The sequence below is a fragment of the Halictus rubicundus genome, unplaced genomic scaffold (assembly GCF_050948215.1).
Source record: "Halictus rubicundus isolate RS-2024b unplaced genomic scaffold, iyHalRubi1_principal scaffold0082, whole genome shotgun sequence".
Taxonomy (NCBI): Eukaryota; Metazoa; Arthropoda; class Insecta; order Hymenoptera; family Halictidae; genus Halictus; species Halictus rubicundus.
In genome coordinates this window covers 131,124-145,590 of record NW_027488623.1, presented here as the reverse complement: position 1 = coordinate 145,590, position 14,467 = coordinate 131,124, and the positions used below count along the sequence as shown (strand labels likewise).

The 14,467-nt window shown below is 41.8% G+C and overlaps 1 protein-coding gene across 1 annotated transcript; it reads left to right on the top strand.

Moving 5' to 3' along the window:
- Nucleotides 1-200: 200 nt before the first annotated feature.
- Nucleotides 201-5,489, top strand: LOC143363639 (uncharacterized). The gene is made up of 2 exons (XM_076804200.1): nt 201-5,151; nt 5,206-5,489. Exons 1-2 carry the CDS (start codon nt 201-203, stop codon nt 5,487-5,489), a joined length of 5,235 nt encoding a protein of 1,744 aa, XP_076660315.1.
- Nucleotides 5,490-14,467: the final 8,978 nt, after the last annotated feature.

Here is a 14,467-nt window from a genome sequence, read left to right as displayed (position 1 = left end):
ATGATTCAATGTTCACGTTGCGATGCATATTCAAGTGACATTTCTTTTTTTTTCGATCGGCGATTTGTTTTCAGTTTTCGTTTTTTGTTCAAATATCATTGACGATACGAATTTCTTTTGGTCGAGTTTATTTTTTGCTTAGTCGTGTTAAGAGAAGATAAGAGTTTTGGTTGCATTTGACAACAAAGTTTTCTTTTGCAATGGCTCCTACGTCGTTACGAAAGCTCATTGCGCTACAGAATTCTCGCTCAGCGGAAATTGAATTGACCAGTAGTCGATTGCGAGAGAGATCTCGCGATAGTTTGAATTCAAACATTATTTCATCACGAGTCAATTCACTGACTGAGATTTGGAGCAAGGCGCGTGCCACACATGAAGAAATTGTCGTCCGAGAGGATGCCCTGAACGATGTCTACATCACGGAAAATGTGTTTGCTCGTCTACAAGCAACATACGAGGACGCGCTTGATTTTCTTCTCACCACAAGGTCAGAATTAGACAGCAGTTCAAGTAATACCGGAACTTCAAATACCGCTTCTGTAATCAATGATGATACACGCCCCGCGAAGTTACCAAAATTAGATTTACCGACATTTGCGGGTCGTTACGAGGATTGGGAGAATTTTTGCGATCTGTTTACTACCCTAGTTCATAATGCGCCGCGTTTATCTGACGCCACGAAATTGCAATATCTTAAAAGTTGTTTGAAAGATTCTGCCGCGGATCTTGTGAAGGATGTTACCACTACCAACGCGAACTATGCGACGACTTGGCGGGCTTTGAAGGCGCGTTTTCATAATCCTAGATTAATAGTTTACAGTCATTTGCGAGCGTTAATGAATCTTTCTCATATGAAAAGGGAGTCTGCGGGTGAAATGCGTTTGCTTGCGGACGAATCTCAGCGTATTGTGCGTGCGTTATCGAATTTGAAAATGCCAGTTGATCATTGGGATGTTTGGTTAGTGTATATAGTAGCTTCACGTCTGGATCCCGATTCGCGAAAGGCTTGGGAAACAGAGTTAAGTAAGAAGGATCGTCAGGTAACTTTAAATTATGATGGGAACTCGACCGAGGAGGATGCTCTCGGTAGATTTCCAAGGTTTTCCGATTTAACTGAGTTTTTAGAGAATCGTGCACAGACACTCTGTATGCTCACTTCTGAACAGGGTGATAATGTCAAGAAAGCAATTTTATCTAAACCAATATCAGGATCTCGAAAGGTATTTCATGCGTCTACGTCGTTTTCAACAGACGGTAAATTTAAATGTGTGATATGTTCTGGTCCCCATCGCATTTTTAAGTGCAATAAATTCAAAGCAAAGAATGTTTCTGAACGTCGCGCTGAAGTACTTCGCTTGCGGCTTTGTTTTAATTGTCTCGGTGCTCATAGAGTTGCTAATTGCTCTTTTTCTACTAGATGTTCGAGCTGTAAGGGAAGGCATCATTCTTTGCTCCATTCTGACAAAGTTTTCACCAGCTTTACTAAGAATTCAATTCCGGAATCGAAATCAAGCAATTCGGACGAGTCTAAGACTGGAGTTTCAGCAAAGGTCTCGAGTGTACATGTGCATACTGCGAATGTGATATCTCGTAAGCGTTCAGTTTTATTAGCGACTGCTCAGATAATGCTGATAGGGCCACAAGGTTCACGGACACGTGTTCGAGCTTTGCTTGATCAAGGTTCGGAGGCTTCGTTTGTTTCCAGTTTTATCACGAATCTTTTAGGATTAGAGAAACGTCGCGTCAATATGTCGTTGGCCGGGCTCGGAGCCAGTTCAGCAGGAACAGCTAAGGCTGCAACGCAGCTAATATTTCAGTCTGTTGTCGATCCGTCAACTAAGTTTGAAGTCAATGCCTTTGTTTTGTCAAAATTAACGTCGCAGCTTCCAACACGTAGGTTAATGGAGATCGATATTGGAATGTTTGCTGATTTATCTTTGGCAGATCCATTGTTCTATGTTCCTGATTCTGTAGATATTATTTTAGGCGCAGATGTTTACGGACAGCTATTGAAGTCAGGGTTGAAAAGATTTTCTGATTCATCTTTAGTTGCCCAAGATACAGCGTTAGGCTGGATAATTTCCGGTACAGTGTCGGCGGATATTTCACGGCGGGCGGAAACTTCTGAGCATCTTCAGGCGTATCACAGTGTTTGGGAAGACGACTTAGATATATCGTTACAACGTTTTTGGATCCTCGAAGAGTTACCACCAATAATTGCGACTCTTGATTCTAAAGATGATGCTTGCGAAAGATTGTTTAGGGATACACACTTTCGAGATACCAATGGACGTTATGTTGTACGTCTGCCTTTCAATTCAGATCCTCCAGAAGTCGGAGTCGAGACTCGATTTATGGCTTTGAAATGTTTAGCTTCGATTCATCGACGTTTTGATCGTGATCCTGACTTAGCAATCGCTTATCGGAAGTTTATGAGCGTTTATGAGGATCTTGGTCACATGGAACGCGTCTCGTTTAATGAAATTAACAACTCGAAGGCGTGGTATTTTCCGCATCATGCGGTGGTGCGATCAAAGATCCGGGTTGTTTTTGACGCATCTCGGAAGAATAAAGGAGGACGTTGTCCAAACGATTTCCTTATGAAAGGCCCTGCTCTTCAACGCGATTTATGTCTAATTTTATTGAATTGGCGTCGATACCAGTTCGTATTCACGACCGATGTTGTTAAGATGTTTCGTCAGATTTATGTTGCGTCGGAACAGAGAGATTTTCAACGAATCGTATGGTCTCCTAGTCATTCGGATCCCCCTGTTGATTATCGTCTCACAACAGTGACTTATGGCACAGCATGTGCTCCTTACCTTGCGATTCGCACACTTCAGCAAGTAGCAATCGATGAGGGTGCTCGATTTCCACTCGGTGCTGCTTGCCTAAATTCTAATACGTATGTAGACGATATATTTGCCGGAGCAGATGATCTCTCTGATGCGTTGAAAACGCGTCAAGAACTAGTCGATATGTTACGTACAGCAGGAATTGAACTCGACAAGTGGGCCGCGAATCATAATGATTTGTTGCCTACGAAATCTTCGCAATATGAGAACATTGACCAAAAAAGCATCGCAGATGACGAATTAGTGAAAGCTCTAGGTATTCGTTGGAATCCAACGTCTGATGAATTCAGTTTTGTCGCTGTAAATTTCGAAGAGCTGGTTAAAGCAATGACGAAACGAACTGTTTTATCAAACATCGCGCGTTTATTTGATCCTTTGGGGTGGCTCGCGCCGATAACGGTTACAGCTAAAATTTTAATGCAAGATCTTTGGATTGTAAAATGCGATTGGGACGAGACGTTACCTATAGACCTTCGAGAACGATGGCTCCAGTATTGCAGTTCGCTTTCTGAGCTATCGAAGTTAACCATTAACCGATGGTTAGGTGCATCTTTAAATTCACATGCACAGATTCACGGATTTTCTGACGCTTCATCGCGGGCTTTCGCTGCAGTTGTCTATATTCGAATGATTGACGATAACAATCGCGCACATGTTTCTTTGTTAACTGCAAAATGCAAGGTATCCCCTGTCAAAACTGTGAGCATACCGAATCTTGAGTTGTGCGGGGCAGTGTTGCTCGTAAAACTTTTGCGTTATGTAAAAGGTTTGGAATTTTTGCAAGGTTTCCCAATGTTTGCGTGGACCGATAGTCAAATTGTTTTGACTTGGCTTCGAAAACATCCGTGTAGCTGGAAGACCTTTGTTGCGAATCGGGTATCCTATATCCAGACTGAATTACCTAATGTTATTTGGGCACATGTACCGACTCGTGAGAATCCGGCAGATTTGGCGACACGAGGTTGTAAACCCTCTAATTTGATCAATTGTAATTTATGGTGGAACGGGCCTGATTGGTTAGTGAAGACTGACGAGCATTGGCCCAAGATGGCATCGTCTTCTCAAGTATTACATGTTGATCAAATTGTGAGCGAACCAGAACTTTTCTGTAGATTTTCCTCCTTTTCTCTGTTAATTCGTGTTGTAGCATATTGTTTACGTCCATTCAATGTTCTTAAGAGACGCAAAAGTAGTTTAACTCCATTGCCTGTTTATCTCACAGCCATAGAATTGAACGAGGCCCGAAATGTTGTGTTTAGATTAGCTCAAAATCACGCATTTGCATCAGAAATTGAACTCTTATCACATGGGAAGCCGTTACCTAAACGCAACGGTTTATGTAGTTTAAATCCGATGTATGATGAGACGGATCGTTTATTACGGGTAGGAGGTCGTCTTGGAAATTCAAGTTTACCTCACGAAAGGAAACATCCGCTGATTTTGCCGCGAGATTCGACACTTAGTCGCTTATTAGTACGGTACGCGCATCGGAAATGTTTTCACGGGGGACCAACACTTACTTCTAATATTGTGATGCAATATGCGTGGATTTTGGGTCGAAATCGTTTAGTTAAGACTGCGATCAGGAACTGTATAGTTTGTCAACGCAACAAACCACGTCTAGCTCATCAGATGATGGGTAATTTGCCTGTCTCACGAGTGACTCCGGCTCGACCATTTTCGACGTCAGGTCTAGATTATGCCGGTCCCTTTCAAATTAAAAGCTCTAAGGGTCGAGGGCACAAATCTTATAAGGGATATATAGTGCTCTTTATCTGTTTTGCGTCGCGAGCGATACATCTTGAAGCGGTTAGCGATCTTACAACTAAGATTTTTCTCGCCGCTTATAAACGTTTTGCGAGTAGACGCGGAATTTGTACGAATCTTTTTTCTGACAATGCAACTACTTTTCAAGCTGCTGATAAAGAGTTGCGAAGTATGTTTAAATCAGGTTCTGAATTTTATAAAAGCGTTGCTGCGTCTCTTGCGAATGATGGAACATCTTGGACATTTATTCCAGCGAATTCTCCTCATTACGGAGGTTTGTGGGAGGCTGGAGTAAGATCTGTGAAGTATCATCTCAAGCGTGTCCTCGGTGATAGAATATTAACTTTCGAAGAGTTTTCTACAGTGCTCGCCGAAATAGAATTGTGTCTAAACTCACGTCCAATATGTCCTTTAAATTCTGATATTGACAATTTACGGGTTTTGACACCTGCACATTTTTTGATCGGCGAAATTCCTGGTTTAATTCCTGATAAAGATTATTCCAATGTACCGGAAAACTGTTTAGAACGTTTTCATCTGCTTCAAGCCATTCGAAATGATTTTTGGAAGCGGTGATCATCAGAATATATACAACATTTGCAAGAGCGTTCAAAATGGCGAGGTCAAACTAAGAATTTTGCAATTGGACAATTAGTTTTATTACGCGATGATCGTTATCCGCCTTCGAAATGGCCTTTGGGACGTGTGATAGAGGTTCATCCCGGTTCAGACGGGTTAGTTAGAGTCGTCACCGTTAAAACGGCTACGTCAAATTTGCGACGACATATCGCACGCCTGTGTCCTCTTTTTATTCAACACAGTTCCGAAAAGTCGAACGAATCGACTTGTGGGGACAAAGACAGTTGAGCTAGTTATAATTTGTATTGCGTACGTCATTTTAATTTGATTATTGTATTAAAATTATATACCATGTAGAATAAAACTGTAGTTCGTTGAAACAAACCGAGTTGATCGATGTTCTCAAATTATGGTGTGTAGTTCGTCTGATGACGAAGGCGGGCGGAGTGTTCGCGGCGATTTTGTAATGTCGATCGTATCATCGCGAAGGAAGACGATAATCGCGTCATGTAGATATATATGCGAGTCTAGCGAGCGATTCACGGTGGTCGCGATTGACAAGCAGGCGTTGTTGTGGAAACGGTCGCGAACAAAGAAAGAGTGTGTTGAGAAAAAAGGTTGAATTTACTTGTCAGAAGGAGAGAGTCGACTCGGGTCCTTCATGCGATAGTTCGTAATTGAAAATTGAGTTGCTTTTTTGGTTTGAATGCTCACGCGAGTGATTCCGGGTAATAGGAGATTTGGTTTCGCACTCGGTTCGGCAATACTTGAATCCTCCCAGGCCGGCTCACAGATCCAAGGGCATTGGCAGCTTTGAAGCTCCTTTCCAGTGAATCCCGAAGCTGGGACGGATTGCAAGGCTAGCCGTAGTGCTGCCGGCAGAGGAGTGCCCTATGGGCCAGCCGGCAATTGTGCAGAGTTCCAGTGGAACTCTGCTGTGGATCACTACGCGCAGAGACTTGAGTATTAACGGTAAGAGAGCTCTCTTAGTTTTAGACTAAAATGTCCTTTAGCATGTAAATTGCTTGAAACGCCGATTTTCTAACCTCGTTATCTATATTTAAACACTATTTGATACTGGGCTTTCGTACGGCGAAATTCTTGTAGTTGCTTAATAGAATAAATTTATTGCATCTTGCTTTGGCTTTTCCTCGTAATCCGTCGAGGTTTTTATGCCGAAGCAAGAATTTGTTCAACCGGGAAATTGTGTATTTCATTCTAGTATAAGTTCGAACATTGTTTACTCTGAACTTCTATGAATCCTGTATTTTAAATGATTGAAAAACAGCCACCGTCTATCGTATCCTATCCTCTATCCTATCCTATACCTCTCTCCTATTCTAGCCTCTATCCAAACCTATCCTCTATCCGATCCTATCCTCTATCCAATCCTATCCTCCATCATATCCTATCCCTTATCGTATCCTATCCTCTATCGAGTTCTATCCTCTATCCCATCCTATCCTCCATCCTACCCTATCCTCTATCGTATCAGACCATCTATAATATCCTATCCTGTATCATATCGTATCCTCTATCCTATCCTATCCTCTATCTTATCGTATCCACTATCCCATCCTATCCTCCTTCCTATCTTATCCTCCATCCTATACTTTCCTCTACCCTATCCTATCCTCTATCCTATCCTATCCTCTATCCTATCCTATCCTCTATCCTATCCTATCCTCTATCCTATCCTATCCTCCATCCTATCCTATCCTCTATCCTATCCTATCCTCTATCCTATCCTCATCCTATCCTATCCGCTATCCTATCCTATCCTCTATCCTATCCTATCCTCTATCATATCCTATCCTCTACCCTATCCTATCCTCTATCCTATCCTATCCTCTATCCGATCCTATCCTCTATCCTATCCTATCCTCTATCCTATCCTATCCTCTATCCTATCCTATCCTCTACCCTATGCTATCCTCTATCCTATCCTATCCTCTATCCTAGCCTATCCTCTATGATATCCTATCCTCTATCCTATGCTATCCTCTATCCTATCCTATCATCTATCCTTTCCTATCCTCTATCCTATCCTATCCTCTATCGTATCCTATCCTCTATCCTATCCTATCCTCTATCCTATCCTATCCTCTATCCTATCCTATCCTCTATACTATCCTATCCTCTATCCTATCCTATCCTCTATCCTATCCTATCCTCTACCCTATCCTGTCCTCTATCCTATCCTATCCTCTATCCTAACATATCCTCTATCCTATCCTATTCTCTATCCTATCCTATCCTATCCTCTACCGCCTCCTATCCTGTATCCGATCCAATCCCCTATCGTCTACCGTATCATATTCTCTATTCTATCCAATTCGCTATCTTATCCTATCCTCTATCCTATCCTATCATCTATCCTATCCTATCCTCTATCCTCTCCTATCCTCTATCATATCCTATCCTCTATCCTATCCTATCCTCTATCCTATTGTATCCTCATATCGTCTCCTATCCTCTATCCTATCCAATCCCCTATGCTATCCTCTATCCTATCCTATCCTCTATCATATCCTATCCTCTATCCTATACAATGCCCTATCCTATCCTCTATCCTATCCTATCCTCTATCGTATCCTATGCTCTATCCTATCCTATCATCTATCCTATCCTATCCTCTATCCTATCCTATCCTATCCTCTATCCTATGCTATCTTCTATCCTATCCTATCATCTATCCTTTCCTATCCTCTATCCTATCCTATCCTCTATCGTATCCTATCCTCTATCCTATCCTATCCTCTATCCTATCCTATCCTCTATCCTATCCTATCCTCTATACTATCCTATCCTCTATCCTATCCTATCCTCTATCCTATCCTATCCTCTACCCTATCCTGTCCTCTATCCTATCCTATCCTCTATCCTAATATATCCTCTATCCTATCCTATTCTCTATCCTATCCTATCCTATCCTCTACCGCCTCCTATCCTGTATCCGATCCAATCCCCCATCGTCTACCGTATCATATTCTCAATTCTATCCTATCCTCTATCCTATCCTATCCCCTATCCTATTCTACCCTGTATCCTATCCTTTCGTATCCTCTATCGTATCCTATGCTCTATCCTATCCTATCCTCTATCCTATCCTATCCTGTATCCTTTCCTATCCTCTATCCTATCCTATCCTCTATCATATCCTATCCTCTATCCTATCCTATCCTCTATCCTATCCTATCCTCTATCCTATCATATCGTACCCTCTATCCTATCCTATCCTCTATCCTATCCAATCCCCTATCCTATCCTCTATCCTATCCTATCCTCTATCCTATCCTCTCCTCTATCCTATCCTATCCTCTACCCTATCCTATCCTCTATCCTATCCTATCCTCTATCCTAACCTATCCTCTATCCTATCCTATTCTCTATCCTATCCTGTCCTATCCTCTATCCTATCCAATCACCTATCCTATCCTCTATCCGATCCTATCCTCTATCCTATCCTATCCTCTATCCTATCCTATCCTCCATCTTATCCTATCCTCTATCCTATCCGATCATCTATCCTATCCTATCCTCTATCCTATCCTATCCTCTATCATATCCTATCCTCTATCCTATCCAATCCTCTATCCTATCCTATCCTCTATCCTATAGTATCCTCTGACCTATCCTATCCTCTATCTTATCCTATCCTCCATCCCATCCTATCCTCCATCCTATCCTATCCTCTATCGTCTCCTACCATCCATCCTATACTATCATCTATCATATCGTATCCTCTATCCTATCCTATCCTCTATCTTATCGTATCCTCAATCCCATCCTGTCCTCCAACCCATCTTATCCTCCATCCTATACTATCCTCTATCCAATCCTATCCTCCATCCTATCCTATCCTCTATCGTATCAGACCATCTATCCTATCCTATCCTGTATCATATCGTATCCTCTATCCTATCCTATCCTCTATCTTATCGTATCCACTATCCCATCCTATCCTCCTTCCTATCTTATCCTCCATCCTATACTATCCTCTAACCTATCCTATCCTCTATCCTATCCTATCCTCTATCTTATACTATCCTCTATCGTATCCTATCCTCTATCCTATCCTATCCTCTATCGTATCTTACCATCTATCCCATCCTATCCTCTATCGCATCCTATCCTCTATCCTCTCCCATCCTCTATCCTATCCTATGCTCTATCGTATCCTATCCTCTATCCTATCCTATGCTCTATCGTATCCTATCCTCTATCCTATCCTATGCTCTATCGTATCCTATCCTCTATCCTATCCTCTATCATATCCTATCCTCTATCCTATCCTATCCTCTATCCTATCCTATCCTCTATCCTATCCTATCCTCTATCCTATCCTATCCTCTATCCTATCCTATCCTGTATCCTTTCCTATCCTCTATCCTATCCTATCATCTATCGTATCCTATCCTCTATCCTATCCCATCCTCTATCCTATCCTATCCTCTATCCTATCCTATCCTCTATCCTATCCTATCCTCTATCATATCGTATCCTCTATCCTATCCTATCCTCTATCCTATCCTATCCTCTATCGTCTCCTACCATCCATCCTATCCTATCATCTATCATATCGTATCCTCTATCCTATCCTATCCTCTATCTTATCGTATCCTCAATCCCATCCTGTCCTCCAACCCATCTTATCCTCCATCCTATACTATCCTCTATCCAATCCTATCCTCCATCCTATCCTATCCTCTATCGTATCAGACCATCTATCCTATCCTATCCTGTATCATATCGTATCCTCTATCCTATCCTATCCTCTATCTTATCGTATCCACTATCCCATCCTATCCTCCTTCCTATCTTATCCTCCATCCTATACTATCCTCTAACCTATCCTATCCTCTATCCTATCCTATCCTCTATCTTATACTATCCTCTATCCTATCCTATCCTCTATCGTATCTTACCATCTATCCCATCCTATCCTCTATCGCATCCTATCCTCTATCCTCTCCCATCCTCTATCCTATCCTATGCTCTATCGTATCCTATCCTCTATCCTATCCTATGCTCTATCGTATCCTATCCTCTATCCTATCCTCTATCATATCCTATCCTCTATCCTATCCTATCCTCTATCCTATCCTATCCTCTATCCTCTCCTATCCTCTATCATATCCTATCCTCTATCCTATCCTATCCTCTATCCTATTGTATCCTCATATCGTCTCCTATCCTCTATCCTATCCAATCCCCTATGCTATCCTCTATCCTATCCTATCCTCTATCATATCCTATCCTCTATCCTATACAATGCCCTATCCTATCCTCTATCCTATCCTATCCTCTATCGTATCCTATGCTCTATCCTATCCTATCATCTATCCTATCCTATCCTCTATCCTATCCTATCCTATCCTCTATCCTATGCTATCTTCTATCCTATCCTATCATCTATCCTTTCCTATCCTCTATCCTATCCTATCCTCTATCGTATCCTATCCTCTATCCTATCCTATCCTCTATCCTATCCTATCCTCTATCCTATCCTATCCTCTATACTATCCTATCCTCTATCCTATCCTATCCTCTATCCTATCCTATCCTCTACCCTATCCTGTCCTCTATCCTATCCTATCCTCTATCCTAATATATCCTCTATCCTATCCTATTCTCTATCCTATCCTATCCTATCCTCTACCGCCTCCTATCCTGTATCCGATCCAATCCCCCATCGTCTACCGTATCATATTCTCAATTCTATCCTATCCTCTATCCTATCCTATCCCCTATCCTATTCTACCCTGTATCCTATCCTTTCGTATCCTCTATCGTATCCTATGCTCTATCCTATCCTATCCTCTATCCTATCCTATCCTGTATCCTTTCCTATCCTCTATCCTATCCTATCCTCTATCATATCCTATCCTCTATCCTATCCTATCCTCTATCCTATCCTATCCTCTATCCTATCCTATCGTACCCTCTATCCTATCCTATCCTCTATCCTATCCAATCCCCTATCCTATCCTCTATCCTATCCTATCCTCTATCCTATCCTATCCTCTATCCTATCCTATCCTCTATCCTATCCTATCGTACCCTCTATCCTATCCTATCCTCTATCCTATCCAATCCCCTATCCTATCCTCTATCCGATCCTATCCTCTATCCTATCCTATCCTCTATCCTATCCTATCCTCTATCCTATCCTATCCTCTATCCTATCCTATCCTCTACCCTATCCTATCCTCTATCCTATCCTATCCTCTATCCTAACCTATCCTCTATCCTATCCTATTCTCTATCCTATCCTGTCCTATCCTCTATCCTATCCAATCACCTATCCTATCCTCTATCCGATCCTATCCTCTATCCTATCCTATCCTCTATCCTATCCTATCCTCCATCTTATCCTATCCTCTATCCTATCCTATCCTCTATCCTATCCTATACTCTATCCTATCCTATCCTCTATCCTATACTATCCTCTGACCTATCCTATCCTCTATCTTATCCTATCCTCCATCCCATCCTATCCTCCATCCTATCCTATCCTCTATCGTCTCCTACCATCCATCCTATCCTATCATCTATCATATCCTATCATCTATCCTATCCTATCCTCTATCCTATCCTATCCTATCCTCTATCCTATGCTATATTCTATCCTATCCTATCATCTATCCTTTCCTATCCTCGATCCTATCCTATCCTCTATCGTATCCTATCCTCTATCCTATCCTATCCTCTATCCTATCCTATCCTCTATACTATCCTATCCTCTATCCTATCCTATCCTCTATCCTATCCTATCCTCTACCCTATCCTGTCCTCTATCCTATCCTATCCTCTATCCTAATATATCCTCTATCCTATCCTATTCTCTATCCTATCCTATCCTATCCTCTACCGCCTCCTATCCTGTATCCGATCCAATCCCCCATCGTCTACCGTATCATATTCTCTATTCTATCCTATCCTCTATCCTTTCCTATCCCCTATCCTATTCTACCCTGTATCCTATCCTTTCGTATCCTCTATCGTATCCTTTCGTATCCTCTATCGTATCCTATCCTCTATCCTATCCTATCCTGTATCCTTTCCTATCCTCTATCCTATCCTATCCTCTATCATATCCTATCCTCTATCCTATCCTATCCTCTATCCTATCCTATCCTCTATCCTATCCTATCGTATCCTCTATCCTATCCTATCCTCTATCCTATCCAATCCCCTATCCTATCCTCTATCCGATCCTATCCTCTATCCTATCCTATCCTCTATCCTATCCTATCCTCTACCCTATCCTATCCTCTATCCTATCCTATCCTCTATCCTAACCTATCCTCTATCCTATCCTATTCTCTATCCTATCCTGTCCTATCCTCTATCCTATCCAATCACCTATCCTATCCTCTATCCGATCCTATCCTCTATCCTATCCTATCCTCTATCCTATCCTATCCTCCATCTTATCCTATCCTCTATCCTATCCGATCACCTATCCTATCCTATCCTCTATCCTATCCTATCCTCTATCATATCCCATCCTCTATCCTATCCAATCCTCTATCCTATCCCATCCTCTATCCTATCCTATCGTATCCTCTATCCTATCCTATCCTCTATCGTATCCTATCCTCTATCCTATCCTATACTCTATCCTATCCTATCCCCTATCCTATCCTCTATCCGATCCTATCCTCCATCCTATCCCATCCTCTATCCTATCCTATCCTCTATCCTATCCTATCCTCTATCCTATCCTATCCTCTATCATATCCTATCCTCTATCCTATCCTATCCTCTATCCTATCCTATCCTCTATCCTATCCTATCCTCTATCCTATCCTATCCTGTATCCTTTCCTATCCTCTATCCTATCCTATCATCTATCGTATCCTATCCTCTATCCTATCCCATCCTCTATCCTATCCTATCCTCTATCCTATCCTATCCTCTATCATATCCTATCCTCTATCCTATCCTATCCTCTATCCTATCCTATCCTCTATCCTATCATATCGTACCCTCTATCCTATCCTATCCTCTATCCTATCCAATCCCCTATCCTATCCTCTATCCGATCCTATCCTCTATCCTATCCTCTCCTCTATCCTATCCTATCCTCTACCCTATCCTATCCTCTATCCTATCCTATCCTCTATCCTAACCTATCCTCTATCCTATCCTATTCTCTATCCTATCCTGTCCTATCCTCTATCCTATCCAATCACCTATCCTATCCTCTATCCGATCCTATCCTCTATCCTATCCTATCCTCTATCCTATCCTATCCTCCATCTTATCCTATCCTCTATCCTATCCGATCATCTATCCTATCCTATCCTCTATCCTATCCTATCCTCTATCATATCCTATCCTCTATCCTATCCAATCCTCTATCCTATCCTATCCTCTATCCTATAGTATCCTCTGACCTATCCTATCCTCTATCTTATCCTATCCTCCATCCCATCCTATCCTCCATCCTATCCTATCCTCTATCGTCTCCTACCATCCATCCTATACTATCATCTATCATATCGTATCCTCTATCCTATCCTATCCTCTATCTTATCGTATCCTCAATCCCATCCTGTCCTCCAACCCATCTTATCCTCCATCCTATACTATCCTCTATCCAATCCTATCCTCCATCCTATCCTATCCTCTATCGTATCAGACCATCTATCCTATCCTATCCTGTATCATATCGTATCCTCTATCCTATCCTATCCTCTATCTTATCGTATCCACTATCCCATCCTATCCTCCTTCCTATCTTATCCTCCATCCTATACTATCCTCTAACCTATCCTATCCTCTATCCTATCCTATCCTCTATCTTATACTATCCTCTATCGTATCCTATCCTCTATCCTATCCTATCCTCTATCGTATCTTACCATCTATCCCATCCTATCCTCTATCGCATCCTATCCTCTATCCTCTCCCATCCTCTATCCTATCCTATGCTCTATCGTATCCTATCCTCTATCCTATCCTATGCTCTATCGTATCCTATCCTCTATCCTATCCTATGCTCTATCGTATCCTATCCTCTATCCTATCCTCTATCATATCCTATCCTCTATCCTATCCTATCCTCTATCCTATCCTATCCTCTATCCTATCCTATCCTCTATCCTATCCTATCCTCTATCCTATCCTATCCTGTATCCTTTCCTATCCTCTATCCTATCCTATCATCTATCGTATCCTATCCTCTATCCTATCCCATCCTCTATCCTATCCTATCCTCTATCCTATCCTATCCTCTATCCTATCCTATCCTCTAT

Excerpts from the sequence above, each read along its gene's own strand:
- LOC143363639 (XM_076804200.1), top strand. The coding sequence starts at position 201 with ATGGCTCCTACGTCGTTACGAAAGCTCATTGCGCTACAGAATTCTCGC. Across the intron at positions 5,152-5,205 it reads ACCGGAAAACTGTTTAGAAC|AATATATACAACATTTGCAA; the intron begins GTTTTCATCTGC and ends GGTGATCATCAG.